At 32.8% G+C, this 26,902-nt stretch overlaps 2 protein-coding genes across 2 annotated transcripts; one reads left to right on the forward strand and one right to left on the reverse strand.

Moving 5' to 3' along the window:
• The first annotated feature begins 30 nt into the window (after nucleotides 1-30).
• Nucleotides 31-6,049, forward strand: LOC18031942 (mitogen-activated protein kinase kinase kinase NPK1). The gene is made up of 17 exons (XM_006419797.2): nucleotides 31-518; nucleotides 613-654; nucleotides 771-836; nucleotides 934-1,044; nucleotides 1,135-1,215; nucleotides 1,289-1,366; nucleotides 1,450-1,532; nucleotides 2,187-2,268; nucleotides 2,359-2,459; nucleotides 2,645-2,684; nucleotides 2,771-2,830; nucleotides 2,914-2,960; nucleotides 3,133-3,352; nucleotides 3,437-3,670; nucleotides 3,972-4,303; nucleotides 4,405-4,472; nucleotides 5,631-6,049. Exons 1-17 carry the CDS (start codon nucleotides 231-233, stop codon nucleotides 5,702-5,704), a joined length of 2,007 nt encoding a protein of 668 aa, XP_006419860.1. The 5' UTR covers nucleotides 31-230; the 3' UTR covers nucleotides 5,705-6,049.
• Nucleotides 6,050-12,646: 6,597 nt separating this feature from the next.
• LOC18033370 (protein FANTASTIC FOUR 3) lies at nucleotides 12,647-13,812 on the reverse strand. The gene has a single exon (XM_006419798.2). The coding sequence runs from the start codon at nucleotides 13,631-13,633 to the stop codon at nucleotides 12,653-12,655; it is 981 nt and encodes a 326-aa protein (XP_006419861.1). The 5' UTR covers nucleotides 13,634-13,812; the 3' UTR covers nucleotides 12,647-12,652.
• Between the last annotated feature and the right edge of the window lie 13,090 nt (nucleotides 13,813-26,902).

The following is a 26,902-nucleotide window of genomic DNA, read 5'->3' on the forward strand; positions in this document are numbered from 1 at the left end:
GCCTCAACGGTCAACAACACCACCTATCATTTTATCATACATTTCTTTATTTTTGAAAATTAGATCCTCTCCTTTTTCCCTCCTTCAAAATTTTCTCTCTCTATCACTCTCCCATAACTTCACTTTGCTAAAAGATGCACCTCGCAAAACCCTAACTTCCACTGTCTGCACAAAATCGCCGTTCAAAAAGTAAACGGAATCGTCAAAATCCGATACGCGAGCCTTTTATCATGCAAGATATCCTCGGATCGGTTCGGCGATCTTTGGTTTTCCGGTCGACGTCGGGAGACGACGGAGGAGGAGGAATCAGCGGCTTGGTGGAGAAGATCGGCTCCAGCATTCGAAAATCGAGAATTGGTTTATTTTCTAAACCGGCGGTACCGGCTTTGCCGCCGATTGAGAAAACCGATGCGCCGCCGATTCGGTGGAGGAAAGGCGAGTTGGTCGGATGCGGGGCATTTGGTCGCGTTTATATGGGGATGAATCTCGACTCCGGAGAGCTCCTCGCCGTTAAACAGGTCATTGAACTTTTAAACTGGGATTTGGTGTTGGATTGCTTTTGGACTTAAGTTTCGATTTTTACTAATTCTTTTTCTTTTTTTATTGTTATAGGTCTTAATAGCAGCGAACAGTGCTTCAAAAGAGAAAACACAGGTGTTTGTTTTGCTTTTGAAAAAATTTAGTTCTTTCGTGAATTAATTAAATTTGATTTGATTTTACTTCTCTAAATATTTAACTGAATTGTGCTCTCTTTTAATTTTTTAAATTAGGCACATATTCGGGAACTTGAGGAAGAGGTGAAGCTGTTAAAGAATCTTACACATCCAAATATTGTTGTGAGTACAATATCTTAATATTTCTTTCAGAGATGTTTGCTGTTCCTTACCCGTCTGATTACTTATTTGTTTATTTTTCTTGAATGTTATTTCTTAGAGATATTTGGGAACTGCCAGAGAGGATGATTCGTTGAATATATTATTGGAATTTGTTCCGGGTGGATCTATATCATCACTATTAGGAAAATTCGGATCTTTCCCTGAGTCTGTAAGTGGTAACTGATAGTTAGATTTGAATTTTAGAACTATGTGTGTTTCTGAATGCTGAGGATGCTTCTCAAAATCATTTGCTTAACAGGTTATTAGAATGTATACAAAACAGTTATTATTGGGACTGGAATACCTTCACAAGAATGGAATTATGCATAGGGACATTAAGGTAATTCTATTGTTAGAAGAAGCCTATATTATTTCTCTCTAACTGAATCTAATAGTGGGCATGTTTAATTCAGGGGGCAAACATACTTGTTGATAATAAGGGGTGCATTAAACTTGCAGACTTCGGTGCATCCAAAAAAGTAGTAGAGCTGGTATGAATAATTTTTCTCCCCTCAGGGAATAAAAATATTAAAGAAATTTCGTTGTCATTACCAATGGTCTAATGTTCCTACAGGCTACAATAAATGGTGCCAAGTCAATGAAAGGGACTCCATATTGGATGGCTCCTGAAGTTATTCTCCAGACCGGACATAGCTTGTAAGGAAAAATTTCAATTTCATGCTTATAGATGTTGACATTCTTTCGTAATTGTTTTGACACTAATAGAACTTTTCTTTCGTCGAAATGTAAACCTCGTTCTGTAGTGGGAGTAACAAGGTCTCTGGTCAAGACAATTAACATCCATATTATCTTTCAGATAAACACAAAATTAAAATATAGCTGAGTACTGAAGTTAACATATGCTGGATTTGGCAGTTACAAATGCGTTTTTTTGTTTTTTGTTTTCTTGACTAAGCTTTTCTTTACATTTCAAAGTAAATTGCCTGCCAATATACTGAGCTATTTTTTTCTTTAAATTTCAAAGAAATCTGTTTTTTCTTTACTTGGAATAGACCGGTGAGTTGTGTTAGTTACTACAGTAATATGTTTCTGTTAGCTTAACTGGATTCTACTCAGCTAAGTATTAATGCCAGCTAAATGATGTTCAATGTTTTCTTTTCTTTTTGGCATCAGTCAGACTAAATCTTCTGGAAATCTCTTGTTTTTAGTTTCAATTTGAACTGCATTTCCATGTTCTCCTGAAGTGTTTATGTACCTTTTTCCAATGAAGTAAAATAGTATCACATACATGCCTTCATTTTGAATTCTCTGATCTTGGTAGCTCATTAGTTTCAATATTAAATGCCTTAGCTCTGCTGACATATGGAGCGTTGGATGTACGGTGATTGAGATGGCCACAGGAAAGCCTCCATGGAGCCAACAGTTCCAGGAGGTACTCATTTGATTGATGTCCAATGTTTAACTAGGATTTACCCAATTTCTTTCATTAGTTTGCAGACTAAAGATCTGAAGTTTCTTTCAGGTTGCAGCTCTCTTTCATATTGGGACAACTAAATCTCATCCACCCATACCTGAGCATCTTTCCATGGAGGCAAAGGATTTCCTCTTAAAATGCTTACAGAAGTATGCTCTTTTGTTCTCCCTTCTGGCGTCACTTTTTCTTATTGTTTTTGTTTCATAGTTTTTTTGAGCATCATTCTTTCTTATTAATAGAGCCAAGTAGCCAACATGTTTCTATCTTTGCCTTGAAATTCATATATAATTGTCTCATTTTGATATCTCTTATATGCATCAAAATATGCTGGCAGGGAACCATACTTGAGGTCCACAGCATCAGAGTTGCTGCAGGTACTTGAAACTTTGCTTTATTTTGCTTGCAAACCCTGCCACAGCGCACATAGACTGTAATATCTTTTTGCTAAACTTGTGTGCAGCATCCATTTGTCACTGGGAAGTATCAAGATCCTCATCCAGTTTTCCGCAATTCAGTCATGGTGGGTATAATTATAATACCATAAATGTCTTTCTTTTTCTACCAATCTTAGTGTTTTTTCCCGCCTCTATCATCACTCATCAGGAGTCTGGAAATCAAATAGCTACACCGGGGATGAATCTTAGGAACTCGTAAGTGTTCTATTTTCATGAATTTTTGAGCTTTCATGATTTTTGGATGTTGGAAAAGGGACCCACACAAGCAGCTGCTTGGGCTTTTTGGTCCACCGAAATGAGAAGGACCCCACATCTGATTACTGATTGTATCTGAATCATGCTTCTGGAAACTAAATTGATGTTACAGCATGAACTCATTGGTCAGACGTTCAACTGGCTTGAAAGATGTTTGTGAGATGGGTAGTGTGAGATGCTCAACTGTGTATCCTGAAAATTTATCAGCTGGATCCTACTGGAAAGCAGGAAATTGTGATGATGATATGTGCCTGATAGATGATAAAGATGATTTTGGGATTAGCGCATCAGTAAAGTTCAACTCTTCCTTTGCATCTGCAGATTTAGATAAGGTGATAATTTATTTGAAGTCTCTCATGTCGTTCATTATTTATTTAAACTTTAGTAACATCGGGTTGAATTATTTCTTGATTCAGAGTTTTAATCCTATGTGTGAACCCACTGATGACTGGCCATGCAAGTTTGATGAAAGTCCAGAGGTACAGAGGAACAGAATGAATATATCTTCTAGTCAAGCAATCATTGAAGCTGCTGGCAGCATTGGAGTATCTAAGGCAGAGAATGAATTCACTTTTCCCTGTGGTTCATCAGCAGCAGAGGATGATGAAGAAGTTACAGAGTCAAAAATTAAAGCCTTTTTGGATGAAAAGGTACTATTTCTGTTCTTATGATGCTACTTCTTTTTAACAAATCAACCAATGGGATCATCATGTGATCTTTTCTCCAAGCAGAATAGTCCATTAGAACGTATCCAAAAGGGTCTAAAGACTTTAGTTCATGAGATATGTACTGATAGCCTTCTTCCTATCTTCTTAAAGTTATTATGGCAGTGAGAGAATCTATAATAGCATAAAATAGTAAAGAAAAATTAGTTGTTTCACCTTTGCTCTTAAAAATTTTGACTAGTAAGATTTTGCATGTCGGCTAACTCTCCATGCTTGTGGGTAATAGGCCCTAGATCTGAAGAAGCTGGAAACACCTTTATACGAAGAGTTCTACAATACATTGAATGCAACGGGTCATCCAAGAGGTGTTGGCATTACAAATGGTGAAAATCTTATGAACTTACCTCCTAAAAGCAGGTCACCCAAGCGGCTACCAAGCAGAAGACTATCTGCAGCTGTTCTTGGTGCTGCCAACAGTGCTAGCCCTGGGCATCAAAAGGATCGTGTATCAAATGTTAACAGCATTCAGGATCAAGCTTTGCAGGAAATTCAGCCACCTCAGCTTAATGAATGGAAAGAGCTTCTTCTCAGTGCTCAGAAGGAAACCATTAGTCCTAGGTCTGCCCGTTGATCTTTTCATGCTTGTTTTAGTGTATTTCTGAATAATATTTTTGTGGGGCCCTTCCTCTCACTTGAGAAAGATTTTATTGTTCTTGTAGTATGAGCATCTCTGAGAGACTAAGGAAATGGGAAGAAGAACTTGATGAAGAGATTGAAAGAAAGAGAGGTAAGTTCTGATTTGTCAGCACATGATCTCAAATTTGCATTATCCTCTTTTTAATCCTTTTGTTGGACTTAGGATCTTATAGACCACTGTCACAGTAAACTTCGGATCTTTTAGAATATAGGTGGTAAATATGTATATCCATTCAAAACTAGTTTGCTTAAGAGTACTCTGTTTAAAGAGGTTCCGATCCTTTCTCAACTCCTTAAATTGCACCTTGGGTAATGTAAAGGGGATTTCCTGTCAGAATACATAAGGCACGGAGATTTCCTATCCGAGCAGGTAAAATCTCATGGGTTCTTATTTTAGAGGCTGTTTAATGAGCAAGTGGAATCATGAAATTTCTGTTTACATCACCGGGTTTATTTTTTGAGATTCAAGGGGTTGGATATTTGTAGTTTAGCATGTAGAAGATGACTCAAAGTAAGTGTTTGGCCTTGAAAGTGTGAGCGTAGGTTTGGCCTGTAAGCAATTCAAAGTGTTCATGAGCACCTCGGAGGTTTTGCTAGTTTGCACTTAGTTTCATATGACAGCCAGCCCAACTAAATAAACTTGGCTTGTCTTGGGTTGTCAACAGATTTTATGTAAACATGGCATAGAATTTACATGTGATCTTCAGCCTGACAAGCACTGGATCACCAGCTTATGCAGGAGAAATATTTTCTCATAGGATGAATTTATGTAAATCTTACGATTTGGTGCAAGAATTTAGAAAATCATACTAAAACCTGCTCAAGTGAGCATCTAGATGGAAACCATATAATATTCTTCTGCATCCTCCTAAGTGCACATATCATAGCCCTTAAAGGGTTTAAGCTCCGATCCAGTTTTGCTAATTTTCTGTAAGATTAAGAAAAATTGGAAAATTGTTATTCTCATTGCCTGGAAGTTTGGAGGTCCTTCATTAAAAGCTCGGTCTCAATTGGAAAGAGAAAATATCATGTTTGAAGAACAGTCTTTACAAGTAAATTTACAAATCTGTTGGAGCTAGTCAAAATGATCTGAGACATATATCTAAGTCCAAATTGACAGGATGAGATCCCTGCTATTTTATTTTTGCTTGATTACTGTTATTTTTTTCTAATTGCTTTCAGATGAAATTCATGACATTCAATGTATTAAACTTCATTTGTGGTCTGACATGGAAAGTGCCTATTGCAGAGATGAGGCGACAGGCTGGTGTGGGGGGAAAAGCATCATCCCCGAAGTATCAGATTCTAGTTCGACCAAGATAGCAGCTACGATTTGCATTCGCAGGCAAGTAAATGTATGCACATCACCTGTACCTGTATTATGCCTCTTGTCCAACGGGAGTGTTTATGTATGTAATCATATTTTTGTAAGAGATGATATCCAATAATATATAGCGGTTACCCCACCATATCCTGCATGAACAGCAGCACAAACTCCTGTGCTGCATTATGTTCATGTGATTTAGTTGAGAAAATTCATATAGGCAGCATTTTGCATGCATTTCCATTTTCTTCAAGTTATTGTATGTTACTGAGGATTTTGAAACAGAGAGATATAAGTAATCTCTGAATTTGTGTTTTAATAGCCCGATTTCCACCATGCGAAGCATAAAGCGTGTGGCTGTTACTGCTTTTATTTGTTCACTATTATATTCATAGTTATATATAATATTAAATTATAGTTAGGAAGTGGCCTACTGGTTCTTCATTGACAACTGATAACATGGCAGGGGAAAAAGATTATTATCAATAACTCTGAAGTAGTTTAAACATTCTTCTCAAAAAATTGTTGATTAAACCTTGCAAGAAATAGGTGTCACTCCCCCTTAAAGTTGAAGCACTTATTAGGGAGGTAAAAAAAAATTCTATTTGTTACATCATTTAGCTTTTATACATGTTTTATGATAAGTTCCTTTCTATTAGTCATAGGGAGAAAATCGAAGTTTACGTGAACATTGTCTCTTTTCATCTCTTCTAATCTTCTATATTTATCTTCTGTCTCTACAATCAATTACCTAATTCTTCATTTGAGTTGTTGGCAAACCGCAAAAGCTTGAAAGAGCTTTTATTTCACAGTTGTGCAAAATTTTATTGGCTAGAAGAATCTGAATGGTATATTCAGCCGAGACCAAAAAAAATTTTAAAAAAAGAGAGTAAAACAAGCCAATAACTGCAGGGGCCTATCAATTTTCTTGACTGGTGGTTGCACGGTTTCGTAGTAACTGTATCAATAGGACATTCCTGTTAATGACTAAACCACAAGGTTCCTGTCACCGCCACATACATTTTTCTGGCTGTGGTAAAATATTGTGAGTTGCTATGTTTTAAAGGGGAATTGCAACGTTTATATCTCCTTTTTTATTATTCAAAAAACAGAAAAAACGAGTTTTCAAAATGCGCATACAAATCGAATCATTGATGTCATAAATTCGTGTCAAAAGAAGCTCGAGTATAGGAAAGACTCATGATTATTGCAAGTGGTAGTAGGAACAAGAAACTATTGAGACGCCCACAATGTTGTTTAATTACGAGCCGCCCTTAATTTGTCCTCGTGTTTCCGAATGATGGAACCTGCCCTAATGGCCAATGTTTCTAATTTCACATCTAAAAGATACCAAAATTCTCTTAAGAAATGATTCTTGTTCCCTCAACAAATGGGTAGGTGAGGTCAAACAATTACAATTTGTCTAGAACTTTTTTCAAATTCATATACTTTTCATTTCTTGAATTTTTGCACGGAGACGGAAATTAAAGCACGATTTTGGTTAAAGGATGCAGGATTCTGATGAGATAAGAAGAGACCAAAGTGCATGAAAAGTGTGTGCGTGGGACTACATGGACGTGCTTTTTTCTTCTCTTTTGGTGTGGTGAAATGAAAAGAGAACCTGACGTGGAAGACCTGGATTCTGGGAGATTATAATTTATAAGCACGATGATCAGAAAAGGTATATGATCAAAAATATCAAAGAGAAATCTAACATGGAAAAGATGAACCGAAAACTTATGATTTGACATGAAAATAACAAAAGCAAATAATCTATGCTCTGCTCTTTTCTTGAGGGCCAATTTTTTAAAAAATCAAATTCATCCTCATCTCATCTCTATTCTTCTTACTTAGGTTCTAAGGCATACTTTATTAGGAAGTGGGTTTTCTTCGATCATAAAAAGAAAATGGCTTTTAGTAAATTAGAAACATACTTTCAAATCCCTAAAAAGATAAATTGTACGTTCTCTGATCTCTCTCTCACAATAATTTTTTTTTATTATTATTTTTGTTCTTGATATGTGTTTCTTAATGTTATTGCTGGGTCCTCACTCCTTAGATTTTACCTATAAACTTAATTTTATGAGTCAAGTAAAAAATCTCATGTTCAAACTCCGACCGATACAATCATGTGTGTCTTATTATTAACAATGATCTTAATTTGTCACAACAGTTTTCAAAATTTTCAGAGCCGCACCAAAAAATTATCAAATCAGATCCAAGTCAAAAGGATAAGCACAGAGATTGTGGATTGTGGTGGTCCTGAAAACCAATTTCATGGACCTCCCAAGCTTTTGTGTAAGCACTATATTTGCATATAACCCGACCTAGTTTCTCTATTGCTCTATTGGTCAAACTGTCATGACATTTCCCATATCATGAAGCAATTTATGGGATATTTGCATTCAAGGAAAGAGACAATACGAATCCAGTGCGCGGTGATGTAGATAGTCGTTAACTAATGAAAGAATAAAGAATCAAAGCTGAGGGAGTCGAAGGAGCTTCAATGGCTTTTCTGTGGATTGCATCAACTCATTGCACCCACCTCAGCACAGATGTGACTTACGATTTTGCAGCCACAAATTATTGATATAGAGCATAGGCTGACTGTATATGGAGGCTGTATTTCTTTTGTACCACATCCGTATTTCATATGTTTGTGTGTGTGTGTATTTGCCCATGAGCGTCTTTTCCTAAACTTTGAACATTATTCAAATGGTGGTGCCATTTTCACACTTTTGTGATGTACATCGATCTCTTATTTATTAAAAAAAAGTCTTCAAATTAATAATTTTTCAATGTATTATCTTAACTCATTTAATTGGTAGAAAAATATATCTATAAGTCTTTTTTTATACTATGTCGTACATGTAAGTCTCAATCTTATACTCTGTCGTAATTATATAATAAATTTAGACTTAGAGATCAAAACTCATGACAAAACGCACTAAAAAATGTCTTTAATCAAATACTTGCTAAATAAAAAGGGGTCTGAAATGGTTCCCACGAAATTTCGAACCTATCCTAAACCGAGATCGTCAAAATCGACGTTAAATCGACGCATTGTAGGCTGATTTGCTGGTTTGTGTCCCAATGTTTGGTGGATTTATCTATTTATGGTGGGGGGGGGTCACTTAGAACAAGGGAGGGTGGATTTTTAGGATTATGTGGATCCTTTATTAGTTGACGACAAGGGCCAAAATTTAAACAGGGCCCCCCCCCCGACCCCGTTCAAATACACACGGGACCAAGAAAAAAAGGCGGAAAGAAGAAAAAAAAGAAAAAAGACAATCTTCACGGTCTCTTATTCCTCAATAAATCGATGTAGCTAAGGCTGAACTCACCTTCTCCACATGTATTCTGAATGATTTTGAAAAAAAAAAAAAAAAAAAGACTTGTTATAATAAACCTATTTTATTATGAGCATGATGGGTATGAAATTATTAATTATTAAGGTATGACTAATTTATATCTGTAATATCACATCAAATATAATAAAATAAGAGCATCTTTTCAGAAATAATATGGAGAATGAAGACACCGAACTGGAGTCTGTTGTTTTGCCGATTAAAAACTGCACCATCTTCACAAGCTGCCAGTTTATAGAAAGCCCTTTCGATTAAAAAAACCAGTCTAATCAACTAATCAAAGCATTGAATTAATAAGCGTTCGCTATTAGCCAAGCAAAATAAAACCAAATTTCAAAAGTTTTGGAAAATTGTCCCACTAGATGTTGCAATACGATTGGCCTTTAAACCCGCACCCACACAGCACTAAAAACAAATAAAAATAAATAAAGTGACGGCAAGAGAGACAGTGGAACTTCTGCTTCTACTAAACACACCAAAAAATTAAGGTTGCGTTTGAAATTGAGGTTGTACAGTTGTATTTTAAAAATTATAATATTAAAATATTTAATAAATATTAACTATTATAATTTAAAAGTTATATTGATATAATTTTTTATTTGTATAATAAAAAATTTATTATATATTTAATAATCTTATTAAAATTATTATTTAAAATTTACATTTACTATATATTATTAATTTTTATTTTATAATTATAATTTTTTTTTTATAACAACTATAACTTTTAAATTATAATACCTCAATCTCAAAAACACCCTTAAAAAAAAAGAAAGGCAGCTTCGAATCCTTGGCTACACCCTAAAAAAAAAAGAAAAGGCAGCTTCGAATCCTTGGCTACCAATAATGCAGCTAGCCTCTTCTTAAAGAACCCACAAACTCAAAGCCAATGGAATTGCATCCTTTCTCAAAGGTCCACATTACATTACATCGTAGACATATTACCTAATAAGTTTTACACGTGGCGGGACGTTATTGGTCCTCCGTCCTGCCAATGGATCAGATCAAATTTTGTCACATCCTGGATTGCACAGAAGCATAAAATGGATTTAAATGACTTAATGCTGTAATGTAGGTATCATAAAGATCGTTAATGGAGCTGAGCTTTATGCTATTGCTTTCACTGCCATCTCTCTCTCTCTCACGTCATCAGCTGTGTCTTAAACTCCGGTGGGTGATTAAAGTAATTTTGAGATATTAGAGGTGGGGTTTATGCAAATTTCGTTGCATCCTCTCATTAGTTTAATAGTTTTTTTTGTGGATAGAGAGGTTGTTCCCCTTTCAGTTCACGCGGGCTTTATATATATATATATATATTTTTTTTTTTTTAATTAATATTAATATTAAAATTTCACCACGTGCTTCACATTCGACGTGGCACAAAAGATGATATTTTGTGGACTACACAATATAATGATAAGAGTAGCGTTGTATCAAGACAATCGATTAACAATCAATCTTCCATCAAAGGCAATCAAAGCCATAATCATGCATACATTCATGGGTTTCTTTACATGTCAAATATATATATATATATAAATATATAATGAATTCTTAATTGGAAAATATATATTACTGAAAATGTCTAGTTTTCAAATGACTTGCGTGATTTTGTGGTAAGAAAATATTAACCGTTTCTCTTTTTCAGACATGTATAATTATCCCGACGAAAATATTTCTAATCTTGTTAGAGATCAGTAAAAAATCTAATAATTAATTATTATCCAAACCATGTTAATATTTTATTATTAGCTGTATATATATATATAAACCTTTAAAGTGCATGTATCGCATTATTCAGGCCCCCCTTGGGTCGTGTTGCTTTTATTGATATAAATGTTTGAAACATGTTTAAGCTATCTTGGTTTATGTACAATAGAATTAAAAATAAGAATTCAACCGACATTTTTGTAAGTTTAAAATGGCATTTATGTAATATTTAAAATGGAAAAAAAAATTCTTGTACAAATTGGGCATAAAAATTTGTATCTCAACAGTGTGCTAGATTAAGATTTTTTTTTTTTTTTTGGGGTTTCGGATGTTCACTCACGAATCGGATGATTCGGGTCGGGTCGTCGAGCTTCTCAATACATACCAAAATCACAACCCGATTTCTAAACCGAAACAATTCGGGTAAGTTGAATTTAGTAGTGTTTTGGACAGAATGCCCACCACCAAATGACTATCCACTCATCGGTCACATACAAGTTTTGTTAAGTGGAAAGGAGGCAAGTGAAAAATAAAATAAAATAAATAAATAAATAAAAGAAAGAAATTAGCCTTATCCAGAAACATACCGTCCACTGATGATCGAGCCGTCCTCTTTGATTGTACGCTATTTCCACAGAAGGTAAAAAAACCAACAAATATCTTCAAAAAACCCCAAAACAGGTCAAAACACACGGATGTACAAACACAGCACCTGCCACCTCCTCTCAACTGTACAAGGCCAACAGAGACGGGGAGGTGGGATGACGTGTTAAAAACAAGACCATATTCTTAAAATCACAAAATATAAAATATGCCACATTGCACGTTTTGATTTGCGCAGAGAATAATAATTAATAAAAAAATACCAGCTGCTGCAAAGCTGAGCAGGTCGGTGCACGGGCCTCCCCAGTCCCCCCTCCCCACCCGATAGTTACCCCCCGCACCCACTTGTTGTGCTTGCGATTTTACTCCGTACGCCAACTTGCTCTTTTATTTTTTCCTTCTTGCAGACCCACAATAAACGCACGCAGCACACACAACCATAGAATAGATACCGCTTTCATTCTCTCTCTCTTTTGCTTATTTTTGAATTTGTCAAGGACGAACATTAATGGATCGATACGGGCCAATTAGATTTGATCGCGTCAGACTGTACGGCAGGAGATATATATATATATATATATATATATACATGTGCCGAAGATCTACTGTTTTATGATTGTTGAACGCACCACGTATTCCTTTGCGTACGGACAGGATAAGGCAGTCCTTGCCCTTTCTCCTTGTGTAGTCTGAAAAAATCTTCATTTTTTATGACAGCAATTTTCTACCTTACATGTATTTAGAGATTTACGTCGTTATAAATTTTTATACGGAAAATAAATTCTTTTTCTCAATCTTACTCTTTTATCTTAAAAAACGACGTTTATCACTCGATCGATAATTAGATGAACTATTATTAGTGTATGTCTTAGAAAAAAAAAAGTTACATTTTTGAAAGGGTTTATTTAATCCTTCGGCATAATTCATTCTAGAGTTGAGGCATATATAATTTAATTTCTTCCATTATAAGATATATGAATTTTCCGGATTCTTGTTCTTTTCACGTGAGCTTATATGGACAAATAATTTCTGTAGATTTACAAAAGAGTTTGTTTGAGAGTGAGAGAGAGAGAGAGAGAGAGCATCTTCAAATAACGATAATAACTACCTACCAGGCTACCACGGTACCACCACAAATAGGCATATATTTCTCTTTGGTACAAATAAAAATTAGATGAAAAAAAAAAAAAAGGACAAAAAGGGAAAAAGGACAAACAAAAATGGTTAAAAAAATTAATTGCAGAGAGACAGATCCAAATTAGGACTTTAGGATGTAGCCACCCATAAAGCCTCCCAATTTAACAATCCCTTCTTATCGGGCTCACCTTCTTTGCACCTCCCTGTCCCTCGCCTCGGAAATTTCTTCTTAATTCCCATTTTACCCCCAAATTCTTTATAATTTCCATTCACCCCCTCTTCCTCTTCCTCTCCCATGTCTCCGTCATTTTCTACATCAAAATCACCCTCAGCAACAGCAACATCACCCTCTTCTTCCTCTTCTTCTTCGTCTTCGTCTTCGTCTTCGTCTTCTCGGTCTCCACAACTCGCGGCCACCGCGTCATTTTCAATCTGCTCATCGGAAATAGTATCTTTGTAAAGGCTAAGTCGAAGGCGGCCGTGGCTTCTTTCAGCTTGAAAGAGGGAGCAGCGAGGTGATGGGGCCTTCGTAGCTTTGATGATTAGCCGCCCGTCTTCCCTGTGGGGCCTCACTTGTAGCGATGCCACGCCACGTATCGTAGTCAATGGAGGAGGAAAATTTCGAGCAATCACTTTCTTGGCGGCTGCACATTTCTGTAATTCCACTTCCCTTCTTGGAGGAATATTCTTCCCGCCATTTTCTGAGAATATGCCGCAGCTGCTGCTGCCGTCGTCTTCAATTATTATATCAGTGCCCGTTTCGCTTCCAAGATTCTCAGTGCACAATTCCAAGCTCTTCTCACTGAGTGTGGATTTGGAGCGATTGTCCATAGGATGAACGTAGGTGGAGGTTGTTTCTTTATTCGTTGCTTCCAATTTGGAGCCATTGTTGGAGATGGCTTGGAGGAAGCTCCAGCAGTGCAAAGAAGATGAATCATCGGCAGCAGCAGTAGCTGAAGAGATTTGCTTTTCATCATCATCATCATCAGAATGGAATCGCTTTTCATCAACAAAACAAGATAATTTGAGGCTTATTGTTCTTGGCTCAAGCACTTGAAGTTGATGAGACTCAAGACGAGATTGTAAGCCTTGGCACACAATTGTTGCCATAATTGTACAAATGGTTATGGTTACTTAACAGAGGCAGGGGAGAGGGGGGGTGGGGGGGGGGAGAAGAAGAACAGAGGAGAAACAGAGGAAAAAGCAGAGGAATTGAGCTTGCGGAGTGTTTTTTTTTCAATGAAAGGAACTGTGACTTGAGGGAAAATTGATAGAGAGGAGACGTTGAATATGAGGGATAAGTGAAGGGTGAGGATGTGAATTTGTAGTCCCAAAAGTGGCATGGCAGGAAGTGGCCTTTTTCACCACTTGAATTATATAATTCTTAACTCTGCCACACACTGCGAAAAGAGAATAAAGAAACAAAAATATTTAAATAATAGGGAAAAAGGGAAAACACCCTTTATTTTATTATTTTATTTTTAATTAATTAATTTATTTATTTGTATCTGGAGTTATTTTGTGCTGAGTTACTGTCGGAGAAAAATTTATTTTTTAAATTTTTATAAAATATTTTAGGATCGATCTCATATAATATATAGGAATACGTAATTTATAAATCGTACCTTAAAAATTTAATTTGACTTTTTCTGCTGAAGTGATATAGGCTCCCAGATCACGATCCGTCACCACCACGCCTGTTAGATCACGATCCGTCACCACCACGCCTGTTAGATCACGATCCGTCACCACCACGCCTGTTAGATCACGATCTGTCACCAATGATCTTCTAGATTATGACTCAGGTTTGATCTGCACTTGACGTGTGGATACCTTTATCACTACCAAAGCAACTAGCACGAGAAAATTTTTCTCTCAACAACAGAAAAAAAAAATATTTTTCTCTGATCTGTATAAAGTGGCTGCCTCTTTATTTTGGGAGAAAATAAACCCTTTTATATTTCTATTTAGTGGAAACCCTAGGCTCCATATTTATTTATTTATTAATTCTATTAAATCCCTTTTGATTTAAATTAAAAAAAATAAAACAAAAGTCACGTTACTTGTTCTTGTGTTATAGGGGCCCATTTTGTAAAATAACACAAGGCCCCTTACACTCAAGCATATTAATGAAGCCTCCCACTAAATAATATATTTAGGTTTTTGACCCAAATAACTAGTTATCTTACTTATTAATCCAGTAGTGGTGCAATCAATTAAATGAGCTAACCCGGGGATCATTTGGGAACATACAATAGTGGCTATAATAATTAGGCATATAATTAAACTAGCCCAATTATTTAATTCCAAATCTACTTCACTAAAAGATTGAAACTGACCTCCATAATTGTATGCTCGAATAATAATTCATCCTAAACCACATCGATTTTTTTACTGTATAATCATTTGTACCACATCGTTAATTAAATTAATATCTCAACTGTCCAATCGATTTAATTACATCTTATTCCTTAATACTTACTGGTTTTCTCTAATGATCATTTTCAACATACTAAATATATTGACACACTTTGGCCAGAGAATTCTATGATCAAGTGTCGAAAATCCATCAAGAGATGTGTTGTATAAATTCTATATTGTTAATCTTGACTATATGTGTGTGTCGTGCCCATTAGTAACTCAAATGGAATAACAATTACAATCATGAAATCATAACTAACTTAAGATTAAGATTACAGTAAAATCAATGCCTATGAGATTTAATAAGTCTGACAATCATTTCAAGGTTAATTAAATCTCATATGTGATCCAACTCAATGTAGTCAAACTACACCAGTTATATGATTAAGACAAATCATTCAATGAATTTACTACAGTCTAAACATATATAGAGCGTCCAGCTCTATTTATCAATTGCGAACTAAATTTATTTAATCATAAGATAATTTGTATTTATGTCTTCTATGAATGCATATGATGATCACATAAATACATATAATATAATTAAACGGACCTTTTTTAATATATATTTATATAATTAAAAATGTCTCAAGTATTTTATTAATCAAAAAATAAATTAATATACTTTAAAAGGTGATATAATCCCAACAGTATCATCATGCAGGCAGAAATTGGGTCTGCTTAGAATGTCCTTATACGGGCATATCAATGTTTTGGCTATTCCTTTTTCTCTTACTTCCAATAGAAAGCCAACAAAAGGCCAGGGAGCAGATGATCCCCCCTATATTTTTCTTGATACTTTGATAGCGATTGCTTGTTTTTCCTCCATTTTTCTTACTTTATTAAAAAATATGAAAAAAAAGGCATGTTATTGTTTCATGAATGATTCATGTGTCCAGAAGTCAAAACATGCATTAATTGAATTCAAAAGGAATAAATAATATGATAACATCAAGCCCCAGCACCTTTGAAATTTGTTGGAATTGAAGTTACATATGTGGACATATATCATCAAGCGCGCCGAACATGTCAGACTAAACATGTATTATTATTATTATTATTAAGACTGGTTTTGTCACAACTGTGTGTGTATACATATATTTAATAATGTTTGGTTAAAAATAGGTAAAAAAAAATGTTGCCATTAGAAAGCACAAAATTTTTTTCTTATTATTGATGGGATTGGTATGAAAATATTCTTCTCAAAATTTATGGTAGGGTATGTGGCTGTCGGTTTTTTTAGATCCAATTTATGACTATTTTGTTTTCCTTAAGACATAATTATAGATCAATGGAGCATGCATATAACTATTGAACCATTTTGAAATCCCACAAAAAACCCTTTACTTTGTACTCTTTTTTTTTTTTTTCATTTTTTCTTAAAGTCTGGATATAGTTCAAATTAATTTTTTAAAATTTAAACTTGATTACTAATTAAAAAATTATTTAAAAAATACTCAGCGAAGTCCTTCCGCCATTTACATTTTTTTTTTTAAAAAAGAAATTCTCATTAAATCAAGATCTACAAAACTAAAAAATAACAAGATGGTTCCTACAAAAAAATCGTTAATTAATACAAAAGAACTTCCGGCCATTACATTGAACTTAAGTAATACACCTACTGATTTATTATCGGGCGTACTCTCATTTATAAAATCAATATAAATGGGTATGTTTAAAGACTGTTGTGTTTATTTGGTTATTTTGTAACCATATAAAATTTTAAAGTTAGATATAAAATTAGGTTATGCCGTGACGACCTAATCTAAAAAATTAAATTCATTCATGTTCTATGTCGTGCTTGTGTTACACCCAATTTTAAATGATTCGCACAACACTTGTTAAAATATGAGTTCGACATGGATCTATTTGGACTCTCGCATTATGTTAAATCGTGTATTCATGTTGAATCATGCCATATCGACTCAATCTAATTTACACTTGTTAAAGTGTTTGATAACATCTCATTTTTATTTGACAGTTAAATATTTAACAACCATCCCCAACTAAGTTCTTGATAGCCAGTAGTTCCATTCCAGATCATTAGCAACAGGGATCGAAAGTCACGGTACGTCAATCCCTAAACAAAAATTAGTTTATATGCGGTCAAGGCATGCATGTGATTGTCCTTTTCCACTTTACTAACATATGCTTCAAGTTGAAAAATTCCAGGTTGGTTTCAACGGTTTGGTTTGCATTAACATCATTCTGTTCCCTTCTCTATCATGGGTTTCCATTAACTCATAACCTTAAAATCTCCAGCTAGCCATGAAATTAACACTCTTGTTGTACGGATCGTAAAGCTTTCATTACATACATATATCTAAAAAAAAAACATTTGAAAAAGAAAGAAGTGATCCTCCACTAATTAGCCCAGTAATCTTAGCCACCCTTTCTTTTTAATTTGTCGGCTAGGTGCTACCCTATGAACCCTAATCTTGATTAAAATATCAAAGACTAAATCAAAGTTTCAAAAAGATATTTTAATGAAGTACAAGCACTGAAGCTTTACCCACTTCCAATTCATAGGCCATGTGAGGTTGCACAACAAGTGACCTACCCTAAAATGTTTAAAGTATATGCCAAGTTTACTTGGCCAACCAAAAAAGCTGTGTTAGGACTCATTCCTATTTGAGAGCTTAGCGGTTGTAGGTTGCCTTGTATAGAAAAGTTGGTTCAAACTCTTGCATTGCTTGCACAGTTGCACTGTATAAAGAGAAAAAAAAAAAAAAAGAAAGCAAATGGGCTTCATCATCGGATTCAGCTGTGAACAGCAAAATTTTTGTACATGGACTGTACAAAATTGCTTTCCCATGCTACCTTTTTGTTGATTTATACAGGAACATTAGACATACATGAACTATCTTTTTCGGTTTTAAAATTTGATGGAAAGGTGGGGCTAATGAGGGATGGCAGAAAGCTGATGATAGATCATCAAAAAGGAGAAGATATAAATCTGACAAAGGACCAATGCATGGAAGCCAAAATATACCATTTAAAAAAATAGTTTTAAATAAGAAATGTGATCAGTATTATTGTACCATATTCTATCAAACAATATTCAGCTTCAATTTTATTTAACTTTTGTATTTGTTGAAATGTTTTGCTTTGTTTTTTATGTCATTTCCAAGAAAGAAGTATATGCTGGCTTGCTTTACTAAGTGGTTAATTTATTAATTATTATGTGTTTATCACTTAACTCAAACTTATAAATATGTGGAAATAAAATCTTATATTCAAGATCAAAATCATATTAATCTAATATACATAAAAATATATACAGTAGTCCTGAGGATTAATTTTTTCTCCCTGTCAAACCAGTAGTGTTATTGTCAAGCAGGCAAAATTGACCTTTTTGGCATAATTTTTTCTTCTCTTAATTCTAAGATGTGAAAATAGATAACAGCCACTAAATATCAATTAGCTTAGTTATTTCTTGGATAAGATACTTTGTAAGTCAAAAAACAGCAACCAAATGGTCATGAAAAGTCTTAATAGAGAACGATCGGGGCCATAATTCCATGTATCACGAACCTCCAACAAGCCAAATAAAATAAATAAATAAAGATTAAGACTTTGAAGAAATGAGGATAACGTTTGATCTATATATATATATATATAGAGAGAGAGAGAGAGAGAGAGATATATATATATATATCTCAACAATTGATGAATTAATTCTTTTTTGAAAAATAACCTTCTTATCTCAATATCTTCCAATTTGAGTAATGCTCGAGATATAAACAAGCATGCTTTTCAGCTTACTGCTTACCTTCTAGTACAACAAATCTTCTCTCTGTTACTGGTATGTTAACTAAGATATAAACGAAAGTTAAAGCATGAAAAATGCATCAGAAGGAGAGAAGCTATATGCCTCTATGGGATTTCTTTTGACTTTGTGTTTAAGTCCATTATGCTTAGCACTGTGCATGAAATAGAAAGGTTGATGAAATTTAACTAATTAAATAATTTACATATCAGAATCCATCATCGTTTTGTTTGAATTTATTTTCAAGTAAATGGAGGATCTTTTAACTTATAATACGTCATGTCACCCTTGGCCTTCAGTGAAGTCGTAAAGTTAAGCTTTTAATATTTTCATCACACAATCATTTATTTAATTGAAGACTTTATTATTAAAGACAACAGAATCCAGTTCATGGCTTACACCAGCATTTAAACAAAAACATGCACTTCCCACCTTACATTTTTGACCACGTTAGTGCCACCACCTTTCCATTTCATTAGTTCTTTAATTATGAATAATCGTTCTTTAATTTAATTAATTTATCAACTTAAAGGAAACAAAATAATGGGAGCCCTTGATCGGTACGTAATCCATGCAAACTTGTTATGAAACTACTGGGTCGTTATATGCATTGAGTCATGAAAAACAAATTAAAAAGCTTGAATTTAATCAAAGTAAGATTATTATTAATCTATGCATCTTCAAGCTGGGGCTATAAAAATAGACTGGTGATGATGATGTTCAGAGTTTCTGAATTTGGACTTAATTTGCAAGTTGTAGTAATCGGTGTTTAATTTGCATAATTGTTGATGGCACTGTTGAGGAATTTAACCGTACTATGTCACACAAAGTTGAAGAGACAGAAGGAATAATCTTTCTTCGATACATATTAAGTCAGATTAAGTAGCTTGATTCAATTATTACGGGCATTAGTATGACTAATTCAGAAGACGTGTTTATTAAGTTTCTAAAGTTTCAAAATCAGAAGACGGCCATGCATGCTGCTGCTTGGCTGGCAGAATATTTTGACCCTGAATACATCGTACTATCGAATCTCTTGGCCCAAATTTTTCTACGTTTTGAACGCATGTTTTCCACCTGTTCTTGTCTATCAAATTAATACCACGTATTTAATTATGAAATCGGATAACTCTATCATACCCTACTTCAGTTATGTTAGAGAAACCGTTAAACCCAAAGCAAAGTTACATATGTGCATGTTAGATCGATAAAACCTTTTATACTCAAAAGTTATATATGTTAGAGGACGCAGCTAGCTAGACCTAAAAAACGAAGTGTGCATCGATCGGTTTAGAGAAACCGCAAGCTAATTAATGAGCAGGGTCTAACATTAATAAGAAAAGATTATTAATCAAAATGCCAATGTTAGTACTAAAGATAAATCTAAATAACTTATATGTGTGTGTATATACACACACAAAGAAAAATATATATAAATATTCCATGTGGGAACGTATTTACACATCGTAAAATTAAGGTTAAGGTTTGACGGTAAATAACAACATTTAGTATTTTTTTACTGTTGTAGTACGTGCCAAATTCGAATAATTGAAAAAGGATTATATCTAGGTAGTTGTTAAGTTACATAATCATATAATTTACATCAACCCAACATTTGCTACCACTAACGCACATTTGGTTTATTTATTTATTTATTTTTTTATGTTGTAGCAAGTGTTGGGTTGATGTATATTTATAGGTATAAAAAAAATAGATTTCTATTTTTAATTTATTGCAACAAGTGAATGAATTTGCAAACGTCATAATAAGAACAACAAGCTAGAGCTAGGGCAGGAATTAAAGCAGTCAAATATGAAGGCACCTATCGACTTTTATTAGTAGTTTTCTTAGTTGATTCAACATTGTCTACAATAATGCAGGACTTTCTTTCTCCGTCCAGAAAATATCAGTCACTTGCACAAATACATTGGAAAGAGAACTGATTTAATACTGCACCAGTTGTGGATCCATGTAAAATAGCACTGAAAGATGCTGCAATTTGCACACTTGGACTTCACTATCAGTGTATAGGCATCATACTTTAACTTAGAATAATAAATACATACTTTCACAAATTTTCATACAAAATTACCTCTGAAAAAATAGGCAGTTGTTAAGTTATATTATATGTAATTTTCAACAACTCAAAATTAATAATTCAATACAAGAGAATAGGAGTATGTGAAACAAATGAAAGGTCATACGTACGCAATTACATTTAAGTTTATTATAAGTTACATTATATATAATTTAGTAAGTCCTAAAAGAATAAGAGCACATAACTGCCCGTCTTTTATTATTTTATGTTCCCAAGCTTAGAGAGAGAGAGAGAGAAAAAAAAAAGGGACATGACACATTTGCATATATTATAAAACATTAAAGAAAGTCTCCAGGTGGGTAGCAAGAATAATGCTCATATCAAGTTAATATGATTGACCAATCCTCCGGCTATTTCATGCGTCCCTTGAATTTTTAATTTGTTCAGTTTCATAGAGAACAAGGAATCAATAAAAGAAAGACAATCAGAAAACACGCAAAGGATTCCTAAAAATCGAATATTTCCTAATTTAGAAGGTGAATATAACTTTCAACCATTGAAAATTCATCAGCAGTTACCAAAAGGAGAGGGAGGACAAGAAAAGAGATGGACCAAAGTTTTCTTCTCTATGATCAACGGGAATTTTTCCAAAAATTGTTTCATTTTAATTTTTTTCTCTGATTTTCGCTTTTTTTTTTATAAACATATTCAACTATATTTATGTACACGTACCACCAGAATACTATTTGTAGTACAATACTACCCCAGGCTGAGAAATTAAACCTCAAGTTTTTTAAGGTTTTTTTTTTTGTTTACCCCAACATTTTCTTTTATATCCTGCAATTCTGATTAGGGGTGGGCATGGGTTGGTTTGGATTGGATTTTAAGTCAACCCAAACCAAACCATAAAAATTTGAATCCAACCCAAACCAACCCAAATATTTTCAACCCAACCCAAACCAAACCATTTGGGTTTGGTTTGGGTTTGGTTTGAATTTTATTATCAAAATAATTTTTATTTTAATAAAATTTAATTATATCAAAATTATAATAATTATTAATTGTTATTAATTATTAAATTGATATTAAAATATAAAAAAATATAGTGGATAAAAATTATAAATTTTACAATAACTTAATCCTTAAATTAAAGAATACTAGAAAATCAAAATAAAGTTTAATCACAAAAATTATTATTTTTCAATAAATAAGAACGTACACTTTAATAATAAACTTTCACAAACATGACATTAACAATCTAATAATAAATTTTGCCACTTGTTATTTATTATGTAATATTTGTTTTTATTTATCGTTTTGGCAGTTTTACGTTATGTTGTCTACTTATATGCTTAATTTTAGGGAGATTGCCACTTTCCCCCCTACAGTAAACAATATATATCATTTTCCCCCTTCTGTTTTTATAATGGCCAAAAACCCCCCTAATAGTATAAGTTTACAATATTACCCTTATTTTCAACTACTCTTTTATTTATATTTATCATAAATTAAATAAATCACATGAATAGAAACTAAATAAAAAATAAAGCATTAAAAATAAGAAATATATGTTTTGATATGAACAAAAAAATTAATAATAAAAATTTTTTATACTTATTTATTTTGTGAAATTTTTTATTATAAATATATAAGAAAATTATTAATAAAATGATAAAAAAAATTATTATAAGAAAACTTGAATGACAAATAAAAATTTATTATAAGATAACTAATAAAATATTTTACCTATACTTTTTACATTTAATTTTAAAATATTACAAAATGTTTATTATAAGAAAATGTTCACAAAATAAATAATTACAAGAAAAAATTTTATTATTAATTTTTTGCTCATATCAAAACATATATTTCTTGTTTTAATACTTAATTTTTTATTTAGTTTCTATTCATGTAATTTTTGTAAATAAGAAAAAAAAATAATGTTATTTACAACAGTATTTATTTAATTTAAATTTATTTTTACTGTTATTTTCATTTTCTAACTGTTGACAATTAATCACGCCAAAAAATTTAATAGTGGCCTTTCACTTATTTGTGTTCATTTATTTTGTTTTCATTTATTTCATTTGAAAAATTTGAGTGTTGGGATTTTGTCCATAACCCATGGGTAAACCATACACAACTCATAATGAAATGGTTTTCTATATAAAACCCACATCTAACCCATTTTCATGATTTACCCAACCCAAACCATTTAATTTGGTTTGGGTTTGGGTAAACCCATGGGTTGTGGGTTTATGCCCACCCCTAATTCTGATATATCAATATGTATATTCTTATATATATATATATATGTGTGTGTGTGTACAAATGACAAAAACCTAATGTAAAGTGTATGCGTTGGGAGCACCGAAGGTCTTTTTGAACATCTATCAAATTATGTCCCCAAGACGAAGGAGAAAGAGATATTAAATGTCACTCGAGATAAATTAATACAGTCTAGAATTATATATAGGAAGTTGATGCTTTTGACATTTTCTTCCATTAATCCATATGCTGTCAATTTATGAATAAAAAAACCAGATAGATATTTGTACACATAGGAAAAACATAAGCATCTATAACACACACACACACACACACACATGTTCTCACATGCATGATGAACATTTGGGTACATAGTTTGACTGAAGGTGCATGCATTTTCTTGTTCAGTATGTAAAAAAATAGAAAAGAAGTGATAGTATTCTAACTATAACTTCAGTCACAACGATGCTGACTGTTAATGGAATAACAAGCATTAATAATACATCTTCGGTCAGATAGAAACCGACAGCCACATGATCAATCAATTTGGTGATTGTGGATAATGAAATTGCGTGAAGCACGTATTCGGTGTTGCGAGATCAACAACCAAATTTCGCAATCTTTTAAAGATTCATGGCAAGTCCAAAGTCATTTTAGGCGACATGTGATCAACTTCATCGGTAAGTGAAGCATTGACTGATGAAACAGACAGCCATAATTTGCTCCAAATTTATCGAGGCTGAGGCTCCACCACCCACACTGTACGTTAGCGCATATCATGCATGAGAATATGTAGCGAGTCCTAAGAATTGAAACCATGACTTTGACAATTCACCGGGTCCAAGCAAACATTCTTCCGGTAACATGACTTGTCACTTAATTCTTGTTCTCGGAGGCTAAAGAAGATACGCGAGTCTGGTAATTGATTTAATTGATAAACTAACGTTTGAGGTTCCAGTTTTGTACGTTCAGATAAAAACTTGAAAATATGTTTTTTTTTTTATAAACATTGTAAATTAAACACTGAAAATTAGGAAAAAATAAATAATAATAACAAGAAAGGCAAAAGGTAAAAAGAGTTCATTTCAAGGCTGGATGACGTAACTTAATTGAAACATCCTCCTGAACCAAATTGCAATTTATAAGTTTCATAACTGCAATCAAATACATATGCTATTTTCTTTCTTTTCTTTTTTTTTTTAAAGAATTACAAGCATGGTAATATATAGGTTTTAGAGATGGCAAAATGTTGAGTTTAGCCTCGGAATTTTTTTTTTTGACCGGGCCTAAAAACCCTAATTTTATATTTTACATTTTTTAAATAATTATTTTCCTTTTCTTTACAAATTTTTAGTTTATAATTTTCTTTTATTATATCAAGATTTAAAATTTTTGCTTAAAATATCTTAAACTATAAATACAAGTTATGAGACTATGAGTGAGTTAAATCAACATTAAAATATATTTTTTAATTAAATAAAATGTTTAATTTTTTATTTATTTTTTAGGCTTTTGAGTCGGACTCATAATTTTTAAGTGAAGTCCAAACCCAACCTAAGAGTGTTAAGAAAACATGTCCGAATCAACCTAAGCCTGGCTTGAAACACCTAGACTCTAGGGTTGGTAAATTAAGGACTTTGGGCCAGATTTTTTCAAGTTCAGGCCCAAGCCCATTAGAGTAGAAGTGCAAGAGTTGGATCTGAGCTGGGCTTACTATGGGCCTGGGTTGGGTTTGGCCAAGACTTGGCTTTTACTTGTTTTTTTTAAAAAAAAAATGGAATTGTTGTGGATTTAAAAGAAGTTAATAATTAAGTTGTTATAATCAACAATTAATTAAAGAAAATAAATATTTTAAAATAAAATAATAAATAAAGAAAATAAAGTAAATAAAAGTTTAGAAATTTAATTTTGTAGTACTGGATTCTCTAATTCAACCACCTTTTTAATTAATTAATACTTAAAAGAAAGTTAAGTATTATAATTTTAAATTTTTTTATTGATCATTAATATATAAATTAGGGATTTAAACTTTCTTTTTTATTATTTTTTAAATTTAAATTTATTTTTATTAAAAAAAAAAGAAGATTTAAGTTTGATCCGAACATTTTTACCATCTCTACTAGACTTAGATCAGGTCGTACATTTTACCATCCCTAATAAGCTTGACTCTTGTTTTTCCCACCAACAGCAAGTAGCAATCTTGTTTCATTATCTCTTGAGTTTCTAGGCACACTAGTTTCTAAAATAATTTATGAGCAATAACTTCCATATATTAGAAATTATCTAAACGTTTTATAGTTCTTTTATCACGATTTCTAAACTTCTCGTGCCATGCATATTGAGATAATTTTCAATTGCACATCCCTTGAGGTTTTGGAGAAATCCCTTAAAATTTTTGTTCTTATGAAATAAAAATATGCGTAATACATAATATAAAATTTTAAAGTTGAGCAAAATGTGAAAATGCCCGTCTTATTCTTTTTCAGTCAATTACCTATGTTTACAATATACTATTTTTAGCCCCCAAATAAAAAGGTAACTACTTGTTTTCAAGAAAGTATATAATATCAGTATTTCGTATAATTTATAAAAATTGCCTTATTTTCTATTAAAATATGCATCAATGTTATTATATGACTTCCAAAATGGTAATAATAAAACTATATAAATTATGAAAAGCGCGTCGAAACAGATTATCCTATGTCAAGATTTGTACCCTAATATGCATAATAACTCCATTAAAGATGATCGTACTTATATGTCATCAAAATCTTTGGGGCACGTTAATTGTAAATAAATTCGATCATTGTAGAAGAAAAATAAATTAGTTAACCATAGTTTTAGTAAGAAATTACATAAAATATTTATTGATATTTAACCATACGTATTACACGTGTCTGTGGCTCTATTATTCTAAATAATTATAAATAGTTAAATAAATAAAATCAGCCCAATCACCACCATGGCCCATGGAGGTTAGCTAATCATTCATTAACAAATAAATATCGTTTTAAGTCTCCTTCGTACATGTGTTTTCCTTCTTTTGTTGGGTTTTTAATGAGCCAGTTTTCTAATCAAGCATTAGCCAAAACCTCCATCATTTTCAGTGGGTGCTGAAAATCTGATTAATTAAATATGAAATCTAGCACTTTGATACTAAACATGTCTCATAACTTTCTTTCTTTGGTAGTAAATTGAGGGGAATGACATGCCTTGCATAACTGACTTACCATTTTCTCTCTCTTTTTTACTCTTATAAATATTCAACATTCTTATGTAAATAATTGTGTACTTTGGTGTATTATTAATTGCATTTTTTGGGATAGAGTGAGGGAAATTCACCATCAAGTTCAAGCTAAACATTTACACATGGATTCTTCTAAGCTGGTATGATTAAGTTAAAAATGATTTTTATTGCGTCATATGTGATTTCTTGACAATATCGCATTACTTTAGTATCGTTTTCTAAAATTAATTTATGCTTTTATGAGTAAGAATCCGCTGAATTTTGTTCAAACTTATTTTTTAACAAAACAAGATCTAGAAAACGCAAAATTTTCTTCATTAGTTTTGCGAAAAGTACAGCGAGTATATCAAGTGAAACACACCTTTCAGATCAGTGATTCATTGAATAGATATTTATAGTATTGAACAATTACTATAAAGTTGGATTTTTCAATATTTGGGAAGAATGCAAAATTTATTACTTTCGTTTTTTTTTCTTTTTTAATATAAAATTAGAAGAGTGATCGGATCCATAAAATTTAAGCACTCCACATGTTGTATAGTTATAAATTTTTGTTTATGCATGTTTGCTTGTTTAATTGGTATGTTACATGTAAACTTATTAGATTACAATAAGTAGAATTTTACCCGATCGCTC

This window comes from Citrus clementina, unplaced genomic scaffold (assembly GCF_000493195.1).
Source record: "Citrus clementina cultivar Clemenules unplaced genomic scaffold, Citrus_clementina_v1.0 scaffold_9, whole genome shotgun sequence".
Lineage (NCBI taxonomy): Eukaryota > Viridiplantae > Streptophyta > Magnoliopsida > Sapindales > Rutaceae > Citrus > Citrus x clementina.

What these genes read in the sequence shown, in the direction of transcription:
- LOC18031942 (XM_006419797.2), top strand. Translation starts at nt 231, where the DNA reads ATGCAAGATATCCTCGGATCGGTTCGGCGATCTTTGGTTTTCCGGTCG. An exon ending in CCAAAAAAGTAGTAGAGCTG is followed by an intron (nt 1,367 to 1,449) that starts GTATGAATAATT and finishes ATGTTCCTACAG; the next exon opens with GCTACAATAAATGGTGCCAA. An exon ending in CAGCATCAGAGTTGCTGCAG is followed by an intron (nt 2,685 to 2,770) that starts GTACTTGAAACT and finishes ACTTGTGTGCAG; the next exon opens with CATCCATTTGTCACTGGGAA.
- LOC18033370 (XM_006419798.2), bottom strand. Translation starts at nt 13,633, where the DNA reads ATGGCAACAATTGTGTGCCAAGGCTTACAATCTCGTCTTGAGTCTCAT.